The 24,035-nt window shown below is 44.7% G+C and overlaps 1 protein-coding gene across 1 annotated transcript; it reads left to right on the top strand.

Moving 5' to 3' along the window:
* The first annotated feature begins 1,560 nt into the window (after positions 1-1,560).
* PPIL1 (peptidylprolyl isomerase like 1) lies at positions 1,561-22,162 on the top strand. The gene is made up of 4 exons (XM_045498010.1): positions 1,561-1,885; positions 4,893-5,047; positions 20,068-20,136; positions 20,738-22,162. Exons 1-4 carry the CDS (start codon positions 1,830-1,832, stop codon positions 20,956-20,958), a joined length of 501 nt encoding a protein of 166 aa, XP_045353966.1. The 5' UTR covers positions 1,561-1,829; the 3' UTR covers positions 20,959-22,162.
* Positions 22,163-24,035: the final 1,873 nt, after the last annotated feature.

Here is a 24,035-nt window from a genome sequence, read left to right as displayed (position 1 = left end):
GGTATATCGTTATGAAGCAGCTTATCCGGTGAGGAGATAGTGTGGCTTTTTACTCTTCAGATATTTTATAATATTAGAACTTTCCTAGGGATAGGGATGGGTTAAAAGTAGTTACTTCATGGGGTGCCTGGGTGGCTCAGTTGGTTAAGTGTCTCTTGATTTCAACTTGTGAGATCGAGCCCCACATCCGGCTCAGCACTGATAGTGCAGAGCCTGATTGGGATTCTCTCTTCCCCTTCTCCCCTGGTGCACTCTCCCTTTCTCTCTCAAAATAAACTTAAAAAAAAAAAAAATAGTGGGGCACCTGTGTGACTCCGTCGGTTAAGCGTCCATCTCTTGATTTCATGATCTCACAGTTCATGGGTTTGAGCCCCACATCAGGCTCTGTGCTGACAGTGTAAAATATTTTTTAAATATTTTAAAAAGTTTTAAAAAGAGTAGTTACTTCATATCAATTTTGAGAACAGTTTAAGTTTTGTTTTTGATTTTCAGAGGCATTAACAAGAAGTGGCCCAAGTTAAGTTTCCTTATTTTACAGAACAAGCTAAGTTAAGGTTTGCCTATATGACTAAACTGGTTTGCCTGCTCAGGAAATTTTCAAGTCTGGTCTCCATTTGTGTTTGATTTTAACAATGTGAAAGTACACCATAGTTCTTAGCTCGATGCCTGACATAAAGTAAGAACTCATTTAGCCATCGTTATTTTTTTTTAATTTTTTAAAACTTTATTAACATTTATTTACTTTTGAGAGACAGAGCACAAACGGGGGAGGAGCAGAGAGAGAGGGAGACACAGAATGCGAAGCAGTCTCCAGAGTCTGAGCTGTCAGTCAGCACAGAGCTCGACTTGGGGCTGGAACTTGTGAACCACGGCATCATGACCTGAGTTGAAGTCTGACGTTTAACTGAGTCACCCAGGCGCCCTGTAGCCATCATTATTAACCAGTGTGCAAAGCATCTACAACATTTACTTACCCCATTTCTTTCTCCTCCTCCCTCCAAACCTTGCAGGGCCTCTACTTTGCTTCTCTTTGACCCTGAACAAACCTCCCTAACAACCTTCTATCCCATATATCCCAGCCAGTCACTCTAAGCCTTGCGTTAGCCCTCATCTCTTTGATCTTCATTCTCATCTCTCTCCCTTTCCTTCTTTCTCATTTTCTTCCTGACCCTTTTCCTCTCTCTGTCCCAGACTGTTTGCTCTACTTTTTGGAGTCTTAAGGCTCAGGTTTGCTGTATGGCTAGAGACAAATGAACAAGTCATTTAACTGCTGGGTCTCGGTTTTCACATCTGAAAAAATGGGAACAATAATATCTACTTTACAGGATTGCTCTGTGGAGTAGATAATAAAATGTAAGTGCTATGTAAATTGTACAGGGCCTTACAAAGGTCAGATACTGGCACCTCTCATTTCTATTCCCTTCCATTCTACTTCTCTCTTTCAAGTCCCAGCCCCTTTGTGGAACTAGAACTTCTTCCAATGGAAAATTAGGACATAACTCCAATCGGAGTGCAGATTTTCTGGCTCTTCCCGCCTTCCCCGCCTAAACGAACCAATCAGAGCTACAGGAGAGTGTCGCGCTCTTCACTTGGAGACCACCCCCTACAATGGAGCTTGCGCTTTTCTCCGTCTCTGCAGCCGTTCTGTTTTCGCTTCACATACCAGCTTCTCCGCCTTGGAAGTGGGGTCCTTCTTCCTTGTCTCAACTCCCCAAATCTTGCCATAGCAAGGGTTGAACGGCGAGGACCGGAAGTGTGCGCAGCAGCGGCGGGTCCCCAGGCATCGACACCGGAAGTAGCAAGTGCTGCTGGATTGCGCGCGCTGCGCTATGGCGGCGATTCCCCCAGACTCCTGGCAGCCGCCCAATGTGTACTTGGAGACCAGGTGAGAGGGGTCGGGCCTCGGGGGCTGGGCTGGCGGTGGCGACGCGGAGCCCCGGCTTTGCCGCGGGGCTGGGTTCCGGGTACGCTCCCCCTGGAGGCCGGCCTCCACGTGGAGAAGCGTAGAGCGGCGGCCGTAAGGGCAGCTTGAGCGCTGAGTGGGGACCGCCACCTCCCGCGTCCGAGCTCCACACTGGCTCTCCCTGAGACCTCAGCGACAGTGGCCTGGTTGCCTTCCTCCCACCCGGTGGTTCATTCATTCATTCAACTAGCGTGTGTTGAGGTTACAAGCCAGCGACGTTGCATCTGGAATCAGGTTAGAGGTGCCTATGGGGCGCCTGGGTGGCTCAGTCGGTTGAGTGTCGGACTTCGGCTCAGGTCATGATCTCACAGTTCTTGCGTTCGAGCCCCACATCAGGCTCTGTGCTGACAGCGCAGAGCCTGTAACCTACTTCAGAATCTGTGTCTCCCTCTCTCTCTGCCCCTCCCCAGTTGTGCGTGTGTGCACTCTCTCTCAAAAATAAATAAACATTTAAAAAAAAAAAAAAGGTGCCTAAGACACACACCGCTTTTGAATTTCAGAGTTGCGGTCATCTAGGTGGGGCTCGTTTATACAGCTGTTACAGTAACTACTAATGTTGTAAGCAGTTTAGTTGCATTAAACTATTAGAAAGGCACAGGAAGAGACACATTTCCCCCAGTATCAAAGAGTGCTATAACTGAGCACTAACTAGCGAGTGCCATGCCCCTGACATATAGCATCTCATATAGTTTAATCCACTTAATACCCACATGGGTATTATTCCACCTTCTCTCCAGTTTTAGCAAGAGAAATGCCAGAATTTACAGATGAAATGATTTGACCAGACTCATACAGCAAGTAAGTCGGGAAACCTCATTTGGAGCCTGGTCCGGCTGCCTCACATGCTAGGTTCTTGAGCTCCATTCATTCCACTGCCTCTTTGGAAAAAGTCCAAAGTGATCTTAAGAAAGTAGTACAAATAACCTAAGTAACTTCTTACTTCTACAACAGTGTAAAATTAAAGCATGGTAGCCTGACATTCAAGATTGTTATTTTTTTCATCTGGCCTTTGCCTTCCCTCTCTGGCTGCATCTTCTGCCATTCCCACATCAGTAGCCAAGGACCAGTTACTGTTTTTCTATTTTCTGCTCTTGCTCGTGCTGTTTTCCCCCGGAGCACAGTTCTCAGATGCTGCTTTTGCTCCCTGGTCATCTTCCCTACCACCAAAAGCCTACTTCAGGCCCCAACTTGAAAGCAATTTCTGAATTCACCTGTTCACGTTTTTTTAAGTTACAAAATAAATCAAAATTTAAATCCAAGCAGTGCAAAAGTATATAGAGTAAGTGAAAGCCACCTCTTCCTGTAAAAACAGTAAATAGTTTGTTGGATGACCTTCCACATCTTTCTCTGCGAACATCTAAACATCTCTTTTGTGTTGTTTCTTTTATCTTTTTGTTGTTGTTTTCTTATTTTGAAAGAAGGAGACAGCAAGTGAGGGAGGGACAGAGAGAGGGAGAGACAGAATCCCAAGCAGGCTCTGTGCTGTCAGCGCAGAGCCTGACGTGGGGCTTGAACTCACAGACTGTGAGATCATGACCTGAGCCAAGATCAGGAGTCAGAGGCTTAACCGACTGAGCCAGATGCCCGTCTCTTTTATGTTGTTTCTTAAAAACAAAATCATGTGATCATGCTGTATATATGTTGTATATATGTTTTTTTCTGTAATTTGCTTCTGTTTCACTTGCTAATACAGCTGCCCATAGTGTGGATATTTTGTATTTTAGCCACTTCTTTGAAGGACACTTAAGTTGCCTCTTGTTTTTTGTTATGACAAATACTGGCATGAATATCCTTCCACATACCGTGTCCTTTAGCAGCACGTTTGTGAGTTTTGTTATAGAATACTTAGAAGTTGAAATTGCTCTCAAAAGGTATGTTGATTTCATAACTGTATAGGTATTTCCTGATTGCCATTCCAAAAAGTTATTCCCTGTATTTAAAAAATATGCACCAGAATATAAGCTCCATGAGGGAAAAAACCGCCTAGAACCATGCCTTGCACAGAGTAGGTGTCGATCCCTGCTGAATTGTTAGTAGGGGATGAATTGCTGGTAGAAAGGCTTTTTTTAGAGAGCTATGTTCTAGCATATACCACATATATATATTTATAGAGTGCTTATGCTGTGCTTGGCACTGGCTATCCAGACTATACATAGTTGCCTCAATTTTCACATTCTTGGAGCTTAAGATCTAGGTGAGTGATGGAGTAGAGGAGAGGGGAAGGCACCTAAGTCTTTTACTTTTTTCCTGAGCAGTACCTGGGGGGCGGGGGGAGGTAGAGGGGAAGGGCTCATCCCATTTGATAGGTATAGAGATGTGAAGTAATCGGGTTTTGCATTTGTTGCACCCTCTCTTAAATACACACAAACTGTACCTTTTTTTCCCATTAAAATTTTTACGAATAGGTAATGTATTTACATGGTTCAAAAATACAAAATTAAAAAAAAAATACTCATTAAAAACCATCCTGTTTCCCATTTGTCAAGTTTCTACCCCTACCCAGAAACTTATGCATGTTTAAATAAATACAAATTCCTGATATAATAATACCTTCTTTTTAAAAAAATGACAAATTAAATATTAAGTGATTTTTTTCCAAATTGAGGGTTGGTTATACTGGTTTCCCATGATCAGTGACTTTTTTTTTTTTTTAATATATAAGGCTAGTTTGAATTTTTAGTTGTCCACAGTTATTTTGTTTACAAGAAGTACCAGAAGTTCCCTATGTGTTTTACTCAAAGAAGATACCTGTGTTTATATTATTTACATTGTGATGTTTTCCTTTGCTGAGCATGAGGTCTGATGTTTATTACAATTTCATGACTTACATAAGTTTGAAAATAAAGAATCCTGGATCAGTCCCATAATATTCCTGTTTGCTGTGACCTTGTTCTTGACTAGAACTCTACTGTCCTCCCCCCCACTGCAGCATGGGAATCATTGTGCTGGAGCTGTACTGGAAGCATGCTCCAAAGACCTGTAAGAATTTTGCAGAGTTGGCACGTCGAGGTTACTACAATGGCACCAAATTCCACAGAATCATCAAAGACTTCATGATCCAGGGAGGTGACCCAACGGGGACAGGTATAGTTAAGCCAACGTTAGTTGTTTGTTTTTTTAATTTTAGAGCAAGCAGGGGAGAGGGGCAGAGGGAGAGAGAGAATCTTTTTTTTTTTTTTAATGTTTATTTATTTTCGAGAGAGAGAAAGAGACAGAGTGTGAGCACGGGAGGCTCAGAGACAGAGAGATACATAATCCAAAGCAGGCTCCAGGCCCCTAACTGTCAGCACAGAGCCCGACGCGGGGCTTGAACTCACAAACTGTGCGATCATGACCTGAGCTAAAGGTGGATGCTCAGCTGAGCCACCCAGGTGACCGAGAGAGATTCTTAAGTAGGCTTCATGCTCAGTGTGGAGCCCAATGCAGGACTCGATCCCACGACCCTGGGGATCCTGTGACCCTCAGGGATCATGACCTGAGCTGAAATCAAGAGTCGGACACTCAACTGACTGAGCCACCCAGGCGCCCCAAGCCAACATTAGTTGAATTCAGTGAAATAGGGCAGGCTGAGAGAGGAGCATGTGTGGAGGGAAAAATCAAGAATTTGGTTTTGGTTTTAGGCATTACATTTGAAATAGTTGTCAGGTCTTCATTTAGAGGTGTTGAATAAGTGAAGGGATAGGAGTGTGGAGTTCATGGAGAGATCTGGGATGGAGGTATGAATTTGGGAGTTACTGTCATTTAGATGGGATTTATTAGTGAAATTGGTGCATGCTAACATGAGTTTCAAGGCCCCTTGCTTCTCAGTCTGCATTTTCTCTCTGCTAATTTCTGCTCCTGCTTTTTTTGCCTTTAAATAAGTTTGATAATCTTTGTGCCAGTCTTTTCTTAATCTTGTTCTTCTTTGTCATTTTCAGTTCTCTATCCTTTATAACCAGAGGTATTCAATGTTTTTAATGTATATGGACACATTTAAAAATACAGAAGATATAGGAAACTAGAAAAAAGAACACAAAGATCATTTATACATATACTTCTTAAAGATTTCTTCTTTCTTTTTTAAGTTTATTTATTTATTTTGAGAGAGCACAGGAGAGGCAGAGAGAGATGGAGAGAGAATCCCAAGCAGGTTCCCCACTGTTAATGCAGAGCCTGATGTGGGGCTTGAACTCACGAACCATGAGATCAAGACTTGAACTGAAACCAAGAGTCAGATGCTTAACTGACAGAACCAGCCAGATGCCCCCTTCCTAAAGATTTCTAGCCACTATTAATTATTCTCACAATATCCACTTCTCAGAAACAATTGATGTTAACTGTTGGTGGACATTATTCTAGAAATCTTTCTTTTCAGATACCTAGTTAAAAGGATGGATGAGGGGCGCCTGGGTGGCTCAGTCGGTTGGGCGTCCGACTTCGGCTCAGGTCGTGATCTCACGGTCCGTGAGTTTGAGCCCCGCGTTGGGCTCTGCGCTGACAGCTCAGAGCCTGGAGCCTGCTTCAGATTCTGTGTCTCCCTCTCTCTCTGACCCTCCCCCGTTCATGCTCTGTCTCTCTTTCTCTCAAAAATAAATAAACATTAAAAAATAAATTAATTAATTAAAAAAAATAAAAGGATGGATGAATGGATAGATCACTAGCTAAATAGAGATGATTTCAAGACAATAGACTATGTCATGCATGTTATTGTTTTTAAAACAAAAAAAATTAATTTTGTGTATACTTAACAAAAAAATTGATTTCCTGTTATGAAAGGTGAGGCAGTCAGTACTTAAATTTTTACCCATTCCTGTTGTTTAGAAAAAAACTCAGTTTTGCCTGCATTCTGTGATGGGAAAAACCTAGTTCTTTCCTCCTGTGTTTTTCTCCTGCATGTCTCCCTTACTGCTAACACAGATCACTTCACTTCTGACACAAATGTATTTAGGTTTATCACCCCTCCCCCCCCCGCCCCCGACAAGCAATTCTGTGACACCAAGTGAGTGTCGTAGATTAACTCAGTTCCAGCATTATCTACCCAGAGATAGCATCAGATCCCACAAGTTAAGGCCCAGTCCCCACAAGATTGCCCCTCTTCCCCTGGCCCCCCTTTAGTCGCAAGCCTAGGTTCCAATAACCCCCTCCTTGGGGTCCCTTAATTTGCCAGAGCAGCTCACAGAACTCATGGAGACGTTTACCAGTTTATTAAAGGACATGATGAAGGATACAGATGAACAGCCAGATGAAGAGATGGACAGGGTGAGGTCTGGGAGGGTCCCCAGGGCAGGAGCTTCTGTTCCTGTGGAATTAGGGTACGTCACCATCCGGGGATGTGTTTGCCCACCTGGAATCTCTCTGAACCCTATAGTATTGGGATTTTCTGGAGGCTTCTTCATGTAGACATGACCAATCGTTATCTCCACTTCAGCCCCTCTCCCTTCTCTGAAGAAGCAGGGGTAGGGGGATGGGAGGCTGAAAATTCCATGCTTCTAGTCATGGCTTGGTCTTTCTGGGGACCAGTCGCCATCCAGGAGTCCACCTGCCTCATTAGAACAAAAGATGCTCCTAATGCTCTTATCACTTAGGAATTTCAAAGGGTTTTAAAAGCCCAATTTCAAGGACAGGTCAAAGACCAAATGTTAGAACAAGAGCTGCCCCTAGTATTCTTATCATGTGGGAAATTACAGGAGTTTTAGGAGCTCTGTGCCTGGAACTGGGGACAGAGATATATACACATCTATATCTCTTCTGTTACCTCACACCTACACTCCTCCCTCCCTTGCTCTCAATTTTTGTCATTAGTTTTATTTTTCATCAGGGCACATTTTCCATTCTGTGCCTGATTCCCTCAGCTACAGTATGGGTTCTACATTTCAGAGGGTTCAGTGCTTACCACTAGACTTTTCTGTTCACAAGGGCTGGAGGGCAGAATTTCCTGCTGAGTGGTTTGTATTGCAGACGCTGGAGGGTGTTACATTTTTTTAAACTCCATCATGTTAGAATTTGAAAAAGACCATGACTGGGTATTCTGTTCTTGGGCCACGCTCATTCACTCAGATTTTTTTAGACAGGTCTGTTTTGTTGACTTCTGGTTGTAAACATGGCTTTGGAGAATATGGAGGCCAGATTTATTCCTTCCTTCAGCTCTGGAGAAGTGTTTTGATTTGTATTTGTGAATATTTTCTCTGTCACTTGCTCTGATTTCCTAGTTTGGGAAACTAGTTATTCTTTGTTTTATGACCTTTGCTTTTCACATATGTTACATTACTTTTATTTTTAAATTTTTATATGTTTATTTAGTTATTAAGAATCTTTTTTTTTTTTTTTAATGTTTATTCATTTTTGAGAGGGGGAGATAGGGAGGGGGACAGAGGATCCAAAGCAGCCTCTGTTCTGACAGCAGTGAGCCCAGTGTGGGGCTCAAACTCACGAACTGTGAGATCAGGACCTGAGCTGAAGTCAGATGCTCAACCGAATAGGCCACCCAGGCTCCCCTATTTATTTTGAGAGAGAGAGAGAGCGTGAGCACATGGGAGCATGCGTGCAGGGGAGGGGCAGAGAGAGGGAGAGAGAGAATCTCAAGCAGGCTCCACACTTAGTGTGGAGCCAGAAGCGAGGCTCAATCCCATGACTGTGAGATTATGACCTGAGCTGAAATCAAGAGTCAGATCCTTAACCGATTGAGCCACTCAGGCGCCCCTATTAGATTTCTTCTGAGTGTGTGAGATGATGTCTTTCTGTTTTGTCTTGCATCCACTGAGATAATCTTAGACCTTTACTCTGTGCCTTATTCAACTTGTGGTCATGTCTGTTCTGTCCTTTGCTCTGATTGATTTATTAGCACTGTATTGGTGTTATTGGGCTCTCAATCTGTTTCCATAGCTCTGCAGTCATTTCACTAATTTTGTTGATTTATTATCTTGTCTTTGAGCTTTTGTTTTATTGGATTCTTATTTCTATTGAAGCATCTGTAGCTTGAGACAGCTGCGGAGAAGCCCTTGGACTATGTTTTCTCCCAGACTGACTTCCTGAGGTGTTTTTTCTCTCTTTTTTTTAAAAAATTTTTTTTTAAGTGTTTATTTAATTTTTGAGAGAGAGAGCGTGTGAATGGGGGAGAAGCAGAGAGAGGGAGACACAGAATCTGAAGCAGACTCCAGGCTTCGAGCTGTCAGTATAGAGCCCGACACGGGGCTCGAACTCACAAACTGTGAGATCATGACCTGAGCCGAAGTCTGACGCCCAACCGACTGAGCCACCCAAGTGCCCCACGAGGTGTTTTTTCTCTTACAACCCTTCCTTTCTTTCTGTCCTTCCATTTGTTGTAATACGTTTGCATAGTTTCTGTGCCACTTCTTTTCATCTTATCTATGCTTAATGTATGTCGGCACTGATGCTGTTTGTACCTTTTATTTGTTCAGATACAGTACAAGTGGATCCTCTTTGTCATTGTCCTTCCCATTCCAGATGCTAGGTTGCTTTCTCTCCATTCTATTCTGGCCTGATGAGGTAGTGGGAGAGCTAATGCTGAGTGAGCACCTTACGTGAGGGCCAGCCTCTGTTCTGTTTCCCCAGCCTCTAGTAAAGCCCTCTCCCTGGAGACCTCTCCCCCAACCCTGGACTCTGGGTAGTCCCCTGAGAACAGCTGTAGTGGAGGAGAAGGATCCTCCTACCCTTTTTCATTCATAGCTGGGTCTCCATAACAGGAGAGATTGATAGAAAAGCATACAGATTTGTTTGTTCTAAGTTTTGATGACACTGGAACCTTGATAAAGAATTGAAGACCCATGGGCTCGGTTGGTTGAGTGTTTGGCTAGATTATTTCGGCTCAGGTCATGACCTCAGGGTCATGGGATTGAGCCCTACATTGGGTTCCATGCTGAACATGGAGCCTGCTTAAGATTCTCTCTCTCCCGGGGAGCCTGAGTGGCTCAGTCAGTTAAGCTTCCGACTTCGGCTCAGGTCGTGATCTCACGGTTCATGGGTTCGAACCCCGCATCGGGCTATGTGCTGACAGCTCAGCTCCTGGAGCCTGCTTCAGATTCTGTGTCTCCCTCTCTCATTCTCTCTCTCTGCCTTTCCCCTGTTCATGCTCTCTGTCTGTCTCTCAAAAATAAATAAATGTAAAAAAAAAAAAAAGATTCTCTCCCTCCTTCTCCACCTCCCTCCCTCCCTTTGCCCCTCTTCCCTGCTTGTGCTCGCTCTCACTTTCTCTAAAAAAAAAAAAAAAAAAAAAAAAAAAAAAATGACCTGAAGAAATGGTTATACTTGAGTGTTTTTGTGCTAGGTTTGACAGTGTTGTGCTAGGGTGGTTTCATTGTTTGAGTGTTCTGTGCTAGAGTGGAAACTTGTGAGAAAACATGCTAGGACGAAAGGGGTCTGAACTGAATGTAGTAAACACCAAGGCTTGTTCGTTCAGCTTCCTCTTGGGGTCCTTCTGTCTTAGAAATGGGATGTTCTTTTCCCCAGGTATAGTGAGGGCACCTTTCACATGAGGGTCTTAGGACCTACTCCAAGGGAACGTCACAGTGTCCTTCTTGTACCTGATGTTTCTCAGATTCCTTCAATTTGAAATAATTCAGTGTGCCCAAGTGCCATATTTTGGGATAGCTTGTCCTGAACCCCAGCATGGCCCAGTGCCCCCCCCCGCTCCCCCAAGGTGGCCGTGGCTGGTGGCCTGCCATGCCGCTGCTGAGCCCCTGTGGTATGCACAGGCTTCTGTCTTCAGGGACTTCTCTTCAGTTTTTTCAGGGTTGCTCACCCACTTCTTCTGTTGGCTTCTCAAAATTGGAGGCTATTTGTAAGAATTCTCTGGGTTCCACACTCTCTTTCCTGCTTACTACTTTTAGGGAGTGCAGGCAGAAGAATCTCTCTTTCCTTGGCTTACTCTTCTCAGCATTTTTGTACTAAGTTTCTTTCCTTTTTCTTTGGTTGATGCTGGTGAATTTGGGGCTTGGAAAAAAGTGGAATTTTTTTGTCTGTTTCATCAGGTATGGAGGGAGTCTAAGCCTGCCTCACTCCTCTTTCTTTATCTGAAAGTGTCCTGTCAGCACTTTGATATACTCTCCTGTCTTCTTCCTCTCTCTCGTTACGAGATAAAATTTTAATTCATAACGCCAGTGAACTGAGAGAGTCCATGATAAATGTACAAGAATTGGAAGTGACTCAGATGTGAGTTGTTCATGTCAGAGCTTCCCTATATTTCTGTAATTGCTTTGCAATCCTTCATAATGTCACATTTCCATGATGCAATTTTAATGAAATGGAATCACTCAAAAGATTTCCAAGTAATTGCATCCAGCCTCAAGTGTAATGAATGATTGAGCTGATAGGTCTGTGGTAGAAGGCAAACAAGGTTAGGCCCTCCTGGGTCACTAATATGAACTGCTAGCTGATTAGGCGACATGTTTTTTGCTAAATATCTCAGGTGAACAGCATGACGCATCCTGGGCTCTTCAGCAAGTCGATGTACTATTTCTGTCCCTCCCTGTCCCTTGGTCTGGCTACTCTGGAACTAACTATTCCTTCCACAGTCTTTCTTAAGCACCTTTGCCAGGTGTTTTCTCAATTCAGATACTTTGAATTCCTGCTGTGTTTATTTATTTATTAAGTTTTATTCATTTATTTTGAGAGAGCATAAGTTGGGGAGGGGCAGAGAGAAAGGGAGAGAGAAAATCCCAAGCAAGCTCTGCATTGTCAGTGCAGAGTCTGATGCGGGGCTCGAACGCACGATCGGTGAGATCATGACCTGAGCTGAACTCAAGAGTCAGACGTTTAACCCACCGAGCCACCCCGGCACCCCACTTGCATCATTTTAAACTATTTTTCCTTTTTAAAATTTCTCTTGTTGTAATAACTATGCCGGCTTTTTCCTTAGCTGTCTTTTTTATCTGCTTCTACTAACTTCTTCCCTTCCTCTCCTCCCTGTAAGACGTGGCATCCTGTCAGGCTCTTCCTCTCGCTCTTCACGCTCTGCAGTTAGCTTCGCCGTGCTCACCAGCTGGCGTGATCGCGGTGATTAATTGCATGCTGATTACACTGCACATCGCCCTCCCTCTGACTCCTCGTCTCCTCTTGGTAGCCCCAGGAACACCTGAAATTTAACTGTGGAACGGCCAGCTCATCGTTAATTGTATTCATTTGGTGAATATCTGCTTAGAGTCTGCTGGGTATCCTGTGCTGTTCCAAGTCCTGTGAAGAGACTTAAGCAGTAGAAGCCGAGGCATTTTCTTTTACTTACAGCTCTCCCTCCTCTGCCAGGAAGACAAGATGGTTCTTATAAGAAACAACAATAGAGGCGTGCCTGGGCGGCTCCGTCGGTTAAGTGTCTGACTTTTGATTTTGGCTCAGGTCGTGATTCCAGGGTCGTGGGATAAAGCCTTGTGTTGGGCTCTGCGTTGAGCATGGAACTTGCTTAGGATTCTTTCTCTCCCTGTGCCCTTCCATCTGCTCTCATTCTCTCTCTCAATCTTAAAAAAGAAAAAAGAAAAGGAAAAGAAAAGAAACATCTATAAGGTAATATAATATGCAAATTTATGGTGGTACACTCTGGGTTATATATATGACATAGGTTGGAATAATTCATAATAAGAGAAAAAGTACAGTGGAGTGGAATTAGCATGGATGGAGGCATATTGTGAGGTGGGCCTTGAAGGAAATGTAGACTTTTAACTCTTAGGAGGACAGGGAAAGGCATTCTAGATTTAGGAAGAAGAATGAGTAGAGGCACAAGTGACAGAGACGTGTTGAGTGTGAAGGAGAGCGCAGCACCCCAGATGTTGTGTCTCACATGCTGGACCGACCACCTCTCCATGTCCAGGACAGATACATACAATGTGATCTCTGAGGTCCTTGAACTGCATGTTTAGGGGACACTTAAGGAGCTGTTAGGGACAGAGTGCACAGAGTAGTTAGAGATAGCATGGTGGATAAGATCAGACCGGTTCATGGAGACTCCCAGACAGGAGTTCAGATTTGATCTAATATTATTCTGGAACTATTTTGGGACTCTTGAGTCTGGGATAAGAAAAATAAGTGAGGAAATTTAATTCAGCCATGGTAGATGGCAAGGTCATGGAGTGTGGGGTGAACAGGGTCGTAGAGCCTGGTGGGCTTGGGGTTGAATCTTGGCTTCACTTGAACTTACTAAATGTAGACAAGTTGTGTAAGCTCGTTGAGTCGTCTTATCTATACATGCAGAGTGTGGTTGTGTTCACCTCATGGAGTTGTTGTGAGTCGTAAATGAGCCGATGTTTGTAAAATGGTGAGTACAGTCTTGACCCAAAATAGGAGCTTTAAAAACTGTTATTCTTTATTTTGATTGTTAACTTACTTAACAAAGATCTTTTGGACCTCCTGCCATATTCCAGGCATGTTCTACGAGCTGGGGATACAATAGTAAATTAAGGAAGCCCTGGTGAAGTTCTCATTCTAGTGGGAGAGACAGTGAACAACTAAGTACATAATACACTATCACTATCGTGACAAATGATGTGCAGAAAATGCTGTAAGGGCGTAGAGCAGGAATTCTCAGCCTTGGCACTGTTGACATTTGGGGCTGGATAATTCTTTGCTTAGAGGACTGTCTGTGCATTGTAGGCTCTTCAGCTGCATCTCTGACCTCTCCCTGCTAGAAGCTAGTAGACCCTTCAGTGTGACAACCAAAAATGTCTCTACACATTGTCTGATGTCCCTAACGGGCAAATTCACCCTCAGTTGAGAACCACAGGAGTCACGGAGGTGTTATTTTGGATAGCGGGATTAGGGAAGACCTCATTGGTGAGGTGCATTTGAGCAGAGCTCTGAATGAAGTGAAGTAGTGAGCCTGAGACTGTCAGGGGCAGGGACACCACAGAGGGAATAGCGATCAGAGGCCTTAGACCAGAGGATGCTTGGCAAGAAATAGCACAGACCAAGTGGCTAGGGCAGGTGAGTGGGGGGAAGAGTGACAGAAGATGACTTTGGAAGGTAGCAGGACACCAGGTCATGGAGTCTCATAGTGGTGAAGACTTTGGATTTTGTCCTAAGCGTGATGAAATGTCACCAGAGGATTTGGAGCAGAGGACTGCCATGATGAGGCTTGTTTTAAAAGGGTCCCCCTGACTTCCATGTGGAGAACCAGCTGGCTTGGAAAACAGGAGACAAGGCTAGAAGCAAGGAGACCCATTGGAAGCTTGTGACGTTTATCAAAGCTAGAGTTTTTTGTATTTGGCCTAGGGTGATAGTGGTTCTGTCGGTTCTGATCCTCTGGGAAGCAGATGCTAAGACAGAGTTAGACATTCAAGAGCTTGATTGGAGTAACGCCTGTGAAAGTTAAAGGGGCAAGAGAGCAGTGGTTGGAAGGGGAGGTCTTCACACATCGGTGCAGGTCTAACATGTAAAAGGACAAGGGGCAGAGGAGAAGGAGCCAGTAGAGGAAGGGGAGGAGCCACCACCAGTAAGATGGGATTTTTAGAAGGGTGACATCAACTGTCAGATGCTGCTCACGGAGCAGGCAAGGTGAGGCCTGAGGATTGGCCATTGGATTTAATGACGTGATGGTCACTGATGACCTTGGCAAGAGCCATTGTAATGGAGCGGTCAGGGCAAAAGTCTGATTGGAGCGCATTTAGAGGCAGGAGAGGAAGCCAAGACACCAAGTGTTGCCAGCTTTTTTGGGGAGTTTTTCTGTGAAGGGGCGCAGAGGAATAGGGATACTTGGAGTGTTGTGTTTAATTTTTAAGACCTTTTTTTTTTCATTTTTTCTTTCTTTTTTTTTTTTTTTTTGCTGATAGGCCTGGTCTACTAGAAAGAAAAAAAATAGTACAGCAGAGGGAGGAATTGTAGTTGCAAAGTTCCATAACGGTGAATGGGCTCGATTAGGTACATGGTGGTGGGATAGTCACAAGAACGGTTTATTAATGAGGGAAGAAGGAAGGGAAATGGGTGGAGATGTGGGAAGGGGAGTGGATTTGGTGGTGAGAGCACGTGAAAGTTCTCTGCCTTTTTTGTCATTGAAATAAGCAGAGTTACACTCAGAGCAAGGAGCAGTGAGGGAGTGGTGGAGGTTTGCCGATTGAGGAACTGCAAAAACCCATGCAGGCTGACTCCTAAGGTGAAGTATTAATCACTACCTACAGTTGCCTCTCACAGGAAAATGCCCAGGTTATCTCCGTTAAAGATAGCTCAGGGGCGCCTGGGTGGCTCAGTCAGTTAAGCGTCCAACTTTGGCTCAGGTCATGATCTCACAGTCTGTGAGTTCGAGCCCCGCATCAGGCTCTGTGCTGACAGCTCAGAGCCTGGAGCCTGCTTCGGATTCTATGTCTCCCTCTCTCTCTGCCCCTCCCCTGCTCGTGCTCTGTCTCTCTGGGTCTCAAAATAAATAAAAACATTAAAAAAAAAAAAGATAGCTCATCGTCGCTGATAATACAGAGTTTGCTCCATGCTTTACACTGCGTGGTTTCTGTGCACGATCTTACTTAGTTCCTGTAACAGACCTACGAGACAGAAGTACTTCTACTATTCCATTTTTCAGACAAGGAAACTGAGGCTTTGAGAGGGTAAATATCTTCCTTAAGGCTACACGGCCAGTTGGTGGTGGAGTTGGAATGGAAATCTGGATCTCTCTGGCCCCAGAGGCAAGTGAGGAAGACAGGACTCCTAAGACCCTCAAAGCTTCTTGGAGAGATGTAGCATTCTTTCCCACGTTAGATCTGGTATCTGGCATTTGCCCTGGTAATCCAACAGCAGCAGCTCCACCTGTTAGTTCCCTCTTCCAAAGACTCTGTTACTAACAGTGATTGTATCAATTTGGAATGCTTTTGGCTGCACATAACAGAAAACTCAACTGCACCGGCTTAAACAAAGAGAGCTTTTGTTTTTCTCGCATAAGAAAATGTCTGAAGGTAAGCAGTTGTAGGCCTTGGTTCAGCTGCCCAACAGAGTTGTCAGGGACCCAAGCTTACTATATCTTTCCATTCCGTCATTGTTAGCGTGTTGGCCTTGGATCTCAGACTTGTCTTATGGCTGCAATATGGCTGCTGCTGCTCCTGACATCACCTCTGCTTTCAAAAAAGGGAGATGGGGAAAGAGCTATGGGTGAAAGACAAAGGAGCCTGTTTTTCCCTTTTTATCAGGAAAGTTCTAGCTTTCCCAGAAACTCTACTCAGCAGGCTTCTGTTTGTATTAGTAAGTCCGAACCAGATCATCTGACTACCCCTAGCTGCAAAAGGCACTGATCAGTACCTGCCTCTCCTGTTCCTGAGGTTGAAGTAGGCCATGGAGAAGGGGTTAGAGAAAGAGTTAGAAATGCTCAGAGAACAGCTAACCTGCTGTTAGATGCTCTCTTGCCAGAAAAGAGGTTTTGATGGGTTTGGTCAGTCGCCTCCTGGTGTCAGGTGCCCCAGGCAGAGCTTTCACGTAGGCCTCTTCATGGGTCCCTGGCTCACCTGTACTGCTTTGGGACTGGTCCCAAAAGGGGCTGTGGCATGGGAGCGATGGGGTAAGTAGCACCAAGTATGGTCGTCTTTGAAACCACCGTGTCTTAGATGCCGCTCCAGTTCATCGTGGGAGTTTTCTGCCAGGCAGTGAGGAAGAAGAGACATCGGAGGGGTCTTGGGGAGAAGGAAATATTTTTTTAAAGCAGAAGATCATAAAGAAAAAGATTGAGGGATTTCAACTGCGAAAAATTCTGTGCAGCAGAAGACCCCATTAAAAGAGTGATAAAATTTCATCCACCGGAAGAAAGTATTTGCAAAAGCATTAATTGACCAAGGATTAGTATCCAAAATATTAATCCTAATAATATACAAATTATATATATATATGAATTATATATATTATATATGAATTATATACATATTTTTATATATATGAATGTCAAACCACTTAGTAGATAAGTGGCTGTTCACAGAGGAGGAAAGCTAAATAGCCAGTAAACATGGCGTTATGCACACCTTCAAGGAAATGCAGATTAAAGCCCAAGAGATCAGACACCTCTCAGACTGAGGAATGTTAGAAAGTCTGGCTAATGCACCTAGAGCAGTAAGAGTGAGCACTGTGGGTGGGAGTGCACATTGGGGCCACTTCTGGCAAGCTGTTGGGAGAAATCTGGTGATGGGGAAATACTCAAACCGTGACCCTGCCTGTCCATGAGGTGTTGTCCCTAAGAGCTCCCGCACTTGTCTGAGAGAGGCGTAAGAATGATTACTGCAGCATGGTTTACAACAGCAGAAACAGGAGAAGGATCCCAGACACCCGTCGACATGAGGAAAGGTAAGATTGGTGTTACAATCGCACAGTTGGAACGAATACTACAGAGAGCCGCATGGAACAAAGTGGATAAATATGGCGAACAAAGAAAAGCTAATTGCAGAAGAATACATAGAGTATAATACCATTTATATAAACCGAAAAATATGCACAGCAGCAATGCATTTTTTTAGGGTGCATACTTAGGTAGTAAAAAGGAAAAAGCACGGAAGGGACAGACTCCTGGCCAGCCTAATGTCTACCTGAGAGGAAAATGTGATTCTTTGAAGTAGTTGTTAGCTGGCGGGGAGGTGGGTGCGGAGGGCAGGGAGTGTGTGCATGGTGTCTTTGACTGGATTGACCACACTCTTCCTGAGCGAGGGTGCAGTTGTTTGTCTCATTATTCCTTGTCTCTTTTGTACATCTGAGATATTAAATACCTTGAATAAATGTTGAAGAGGAGGGACAGAAGAGTAAGAGAACGTCCAGAATACAGAGTTTACAAAACAGATCAGTGCCTGTCGCCATTGTATCTGTACTAGACTCGGCACACAGCAAAGTTTTGACTGCAAAGCTTCCAAATTGTCAGCTTTATAAGTGATCGTTGGCATCTGGGTACCCTGCTCTGCACTGGAAAACTCTTTAATCGTGGCTGTCCCCCTACCGTCTCTCCCCAATTCACATGCCCAAAGGAATGTTTTGATTGGAATTCTTTGTCTTTCTGACATTTTGTTGCAAACCCTACTGGGTTGAATTAGATTATGAAAAGATAACATATTGTGTGTAAATGGTGCTGTAGAGCCCCCACTAGTTGCAACTGGTCAGACTGTGCCTGGTGAGTACAGAGGGGCCTCCGTGCTCTTTCCTCTCCTCTCCTTCTAATGACTTAACCCCCGGGCTTCATCTGTGACTCTTGACTGGCCCATCCCTTAACCCTCTTGTTCTTGGTGCCATTTATGTGATGGCTTTCGGTTCCTAGAGGGCAGGGGCCCTGAGGTTTCATCCTGGAAGCCCCCGGCTTGCAGGGATCCCACTACCAAGGCCCAGCCTGCGACGAACAGCCCGCTACTGAACTTCGCCCTCCGTTTGCTCACTTAAGCCCTGGATTTAGGGCTTGACCACAGTTTGCGCCCATGGCCCTCTCTTTCATAGTCAGCCCTAGCACTAACCACCCCCTCTGCCCCCAGCCTCAGGTAGGAACCTTGACTCTGTAGTCTGAGATAATATATTGGTTACATGATTGCTCTTGAGAAGTAAACTGACAGGTTGGAATTTTTGGAACAAATTTTTATTTTATTTTATTTTATTTATTTATTTAAAAAAATTTTTTTTTTCAACATTCATTTATTTTTGAGACAGAGAGAGACAGAGCATGAACAGGGGAGGGGCAGAGAGAGAGGGAGACACAGAATCAGAAGCAGGCTCCAGGCTCTGAGCCATCAGCCCAGAGCCCGACGCGGGGCTTGAACTCACGGACCGTGAGATTGTGACCTGAGCTGAAGTCGGACGCTTAACCGACTGAGCCACCCAGGCGCCCCGGAACAAATTTTTATAAAGTTTGGTATTTGGGTACTTTTCCAGAAGCATAGGTAGCCTGGGCCGGGTGGGAGGTTTCTCTGAGTCTGTTAGGATTCACCCCCATTCTTCTTTGCATGAGAAGTGTTTTCTTCCAGCACCGGGGGCTATGACAGGCTCTCTGTGGTGGAACATTCTAAGTACTGCAAGGGATTTTCACCATGGAAACACCTTAGCTGGCCCCTGGGGCCTGGGAGGAACATGGTGCGTTAACATCCTACTTTCATAGCAGGCTGTAAGAGGAGGTGAGCTCCCTGTGTCTGGGCTGTTTTCTGGCTGCCAGGCAAGCAGAGTAAGCTGATGAACCCAATGTTCACTTTGTTCCAGGCTGTTTTGTCTTTGTTGGTCAACTTGGAGAAACCAGAGTAATTCAGCAAGTCATATTTTTTTGCTAAATAGTTGATTAGGCGAGTTGCCTCCTATTTGGACATTTTTTTTTTCCTTTGGGAACACCATATTTATTGTATCATTTTGCTCTAAGAACAGAACCTGGGTGCCAGCGCCACACTCTCGTGGACATAATATAAATGGCGTAAGGTGGTGATGTTGCTACCAAAGCGTTCCTAATCTCACGTCTCTTCATAATCTCCTTAGTGATGCACGACCTCTCCTCTCCACGGACTCTGCCTGCTGTGATATTCCTTTCTGCCACATTGCCACTTTCCACTCTGTTTTCCTTAAGCTGGATATCTTTGACTTAAATGAATGTTACTTTCCTTCATCTAGGTTCAGGACGGCGAGTAGCTCTTTAAGTCTTGTGCCATCTCTGGTCCATTAAACATGGCTGCCTACAGTTCTGAGTTGGTAGGCTACAGAGGCCCGTCGAAGCTCAGCAGGGAGGAATGTTGGTTGATCAGCAATGTCTGTGATGGGCACCGGGTTAAGGCTTGGGGAGCTCCTGTCTAAAATACTCATAAAAAAGTTAAAAATTAAGAAATCTCTTAATCCATCAAATTATAAATGGTAGTTAAACTGTAGATAGTTAGATTATAGGGGACTTTAATGTCCTATTGATAATGCTCTATGCTTTCTGCATATTTGACAGTGAACACGTATTACTTTAATAACCAGGAAAAAACACTCTTGGTGTTATTTTGAAAAGAAACCTCTTACCTGAATGAAACCAGTGATCCGAATGTGCTATGTCTGTGCTTGATCCTGCTGCTGGGCTACGTAGTTGCAATATACTTAGCAGGGGCCAGGTGTGCTCACTGCTCTTTCCTTTTGTATACTCTGAAGAATCTTTTGACCCTGAACCATAATTCTTTCCGTGAGGTGTAGAGCGTGGGACTAGCTGACTGGCTTCTTGTCTTCTAATCTGGCAGGTCGAGGTGGTGCATCTATCTATGGCAAGCAGTTTGAAGATGAACTTCATCCAGACTTGAAATTCACGGGTAAGTAAAGAGTCTGGCCGGACTGGGTAGGAGGAGGGAGAGGACTTTAAAAGCTTGCCCTTGGGTGTGATCCAGGGCGCATGCCTGACACCGTGGCGTGGTGCCATGCCGCTGCCCAGCTACGGCGCCACAAAGAGCCATGGTGGATTAGAGAAGCTGACGCCTCTCTCAGGGTCCTGAGCAATTCAGAGTGCTGGCCTGAGTGTTCTAGCCTCTAATTGTTGAATGTTGCTGTCATAAACTGGGAGTTATATTTATATACTATGTGTCTGTAGTTCTGCACTATAACTAAAGTCTGCTTTCCTCAGAGAAGGAGGAGACCTTGCTGGGATTTGGAGGGGAATCAGGAACATGGCCCAGCAGTTGGTGGGGATCATCATGGATAGAGAAGCTGGGGAGTAGGTGAAGACCAGGAAGATGAGGTTGTTGGGGTAGTGCAGTGATGGCCTTTGGTGCAAAGGCGGAGAGCCTGCCCTGAGGGCAAGATTGTTTGGGTCACGTGGTTGAGGACAGAGGCCAGAACAAAGTCTGGGATGGTGTAACACGCTCCAGGCTGGAGCTTTGGGGGTTATTCATACTCTTTCTTCCTTTTTCCCACCAGGGGCCGGAATTCTTGCAATGGCCAATGCGGGGCCAGACACCAACGGCAGCCAATTTTTTGTGACCCTAGCCCCTACCCAGTGGCTTGATGGCAAGCACACCATTTTCGGCCGTGTGTGCCAGGGTATAGGAATGGTGAATCGAGTAGGAATGGTGGAAACCAACTCCCAGGACCGCCCTGTGGATGATGTGAAGATCATTAAGGCATACCCTTCTGGGTAGGCTTGCTGCTTTCTTGGGCACACTCAGGTCCTCTGAGATGGCCTCGGTGAACCAGCTTCCAGATGACCTAGAATGACACATACTTAAACTTCATTTTGGCCTTGCAAATCACAGAGCTAAGGAGACCTAGGGTCTTGGGTGAGTTAGAGATGGAAGTATATTTTTATTTTCTTTTATTTAAATAATTTTTCTAAATTTTATTTTAGAGAGAGAGAGAGAGAGAGAGCACGCTCACAAGTGCGGGAGAGGGGCAGAGGGAGAGAGAAAATCCCAGGCAAGGTCCACACTCAGCGCAGAGCCCAACGTAGGGCTCGATACAGTGAACCTGGGATTGTGACCTGAGCCAAAATCAAGATTTGGACACTCAACCACTGAGCCACCCAGGTGCCCCGGAAGTATATTTTAATAGGATGCTTCTTTTCTCTTCCCCCGGTGCCTCTGTTGACAGAGCATTCACAGAAATGCTCATAAGTAGTTATTCACGGGGAACTGCCTATTGCAAATGAGCCCCTCCTTGGTTGTGTCTGTTCTGATACACTTGGAACAAAATGCAGCCGGCTCTGTCATTTCGTGGTGCCTAACCAAACTTCTTCCTGCAGAGATTTATATTCTGGCCTACACCGCAGTCTTCAGTGGCTGACAGCCACAGAATTCAAAACCAAGTAGTGTCTATCAGCCTTCTTAACTCCATGCACACCCTATTTCAGTCTCCTACATTTGTTCTTCCAGGGAATGTATGCATCTCTATATATATTTTCCCTCTCAAAACCAGAACATCAACACTGCTGTTTCTGACACTTAGACATCCCACGCAAAGCCACATTGGATTTTTGCCAAATGAAAAATGCATCCAACAATCAAGTTTCTAAGAAGGTGTCAAGTGGGGAATGATAATGTGTAATAATCGAGAAAGGAATTTATGAAAAGCAAACCGAAACACTGACCATTTTCTCCCCAGGAAAGAGTAGAACTCTGTAGTGAGCATAAGGGTAGACTATGAATTCTCCTTAAAAAGCAGTATTGTCATGAAGGAGAGGCACCACTTAAGTTTTTTTTAACCTAGGACTAGAGAAACTGGATAAGGGATTTTATATGTTTTTTCAGTCTTTCTGATTTTTTTTAATGGGGGGTGGTAACAGAAAGGAAGTTGCCATCTATGTAATACATAGAAACTTCCAAAATAAAGTGCCACTGATGGTTGAAATTGCTTCTGGGCTCTGATTTTAAAGACTATGAAGTTTTAACAGCCATTTTAACCTGTGAACCATCTCAAGTAGGATTGTAGGGCTCATCTTCAAGATTTCACATTTTAGGTTTGTGGGCCTCCAGTGGGCTTCTATTCAAGAGCAGGGTGGACTTTAAAAAGGCAGTATCTAAGAAAGAATTTAGGTGATATCCACTGGCATTTCTGAGTGAGGGGGAATTGTATAGATTAGCCAGGTGGATGTGCTGAGAGACCTAAAGCATCCCTTGAACTTGTGGGAAACCCACCTTTATGTTGTTACGGACCCAGAGGTGGTATGTAGTGTGGCTTCCTTAAATTGGCAGCTCCTTGATTGAAGAGGGGATTGTAGCTTTAATCTTCTTCCTTGTCATTCCATAAATTTTGGAAATGATGGGTTACTTTAGGGAATGACCAAAAAGTTGTATTCCTCAAGCCTTCCCCACCTTCAGCCTCTTTCTCCATGCTTCTCTTTATTTCCTCTTGACAACAAAAAAGCAAAACCCAACAACAAACTATGTAAATGACTTTATTAACTTTTCAGAGATGGTGTTGGGCAAAGTACTGTTCTGGACTCTGGGGAAGTAGAAACTTCTTTTGGCCTGAACTGGGCAGACATCATTGGACGCACCTCTAAGAGCAAAGAATAAGACATCCATCCACTTACCTCCCCGAATTATAATCCTGAGAATGCCCGTTTTCACCCAGGTCGTGGGAGTGGTGGAAATGTACCGTCACTGCTCAGAGAAGGAAAGAAGGGCCTGAGTACAGTGCGCTTGGCATGCTTTACCATACACAAGAATAACCGGGAGCCTGCTAGAAAGCAAGTCGGGATTCAGCATCTGTCCAGAGAGTCTGTATTTCTATCCAGCTCCCAGGAGATGGTGACTGCTGGTCCAGACATCAGACTTTGAGTAGTGACATCCCAGAGGTCACGTTTGTCCAACCTGACAGTGGGGGCGGGGGAGATTTTCCTAAGCCATGGGACAGTCCGCACCATAACCTGACCTGCCTCCCCGACCAGTGGTGGCCTTGGAAGAGTGAAGAGATCCAAAGCACAGGATGAGCTTTAACTGCTTCTGGCTTTGGCTGCTGAGATTAAGCTTTTAGAAATAGTGCCCTTCTGCCTTTTATTCCCACTTTACTACACCGGACATCAGACCATGGTGTGTGGCACTGAGTCCCCGTGTGGGCACCAGCGTGGGTAAGATATGGTATAGGTTGTAGACATCACAGAAAATGCAGGGGAGAGGTCACCAGCAAATACGACATTGAAGAAAAAGGGCTCTGAAACCAGACTGCTGTTCAGATCCCAGCTTCGCCATTTTGCAGTGGTGCGAAGGACAAGTTCCCTAAGTTCTCTGTGCCTTAGTTTCCTCCACCATAAAATGAGGATAATAGCCCTGGCCTCATAGGGTTGTGAAGATTTAAATGAGCTAGAACAGGTCATCTGAAAAAGCACCAGCATTTAGAAAACAGCTACAATTACCAGTGGCCCTCAAAGCCACCACACCCCTTTCCTACCTCTTCATCCCTGTGTTATCTTGTACAGCTTCTCCCTCCCATTGGGCTAGCCTCAGAGAAAAGGTTTTGTCTTATTCCCCGCTGGGAGCCCCCTCAGCACCTTATGCAGTTCTTTGAAGTTATTGCTAAATGAATCAAATTTAGAATTGTTCTCTGTCAGGAAAAGATTAAGATCCATTCGCTGAAATAGCTTCACCGCATCTCCAAACCCAGATTTTAGCTGGTATGGCAGCAAAACCTTTCCACTAAGCCCTCTGGAAGTCCTCAGCTTGATTTATTTTTGGATTGTGTCTCCAGAATATGTCAAAATAGCTTTCCCCGCATAAGGGAA

This window comes from Leopardus geoffroyi, chromosome B2 (genome assembly GCF_018350155.1).
Source record: "Leopardus geoffroyi isolate Oge1 chromosome B2, O.geoffroyi_Oge1_pat1.0, whole genome shotgun sequence".
NCBI lineage: Eukaryota > Metazoa > Chordata > Mammalia > Carnivora > Felidae > Leopardus > Leopardus geoffroyi.
This window is presented reverse-complemented; position numbering and strand designations above follow the sequence as displayed.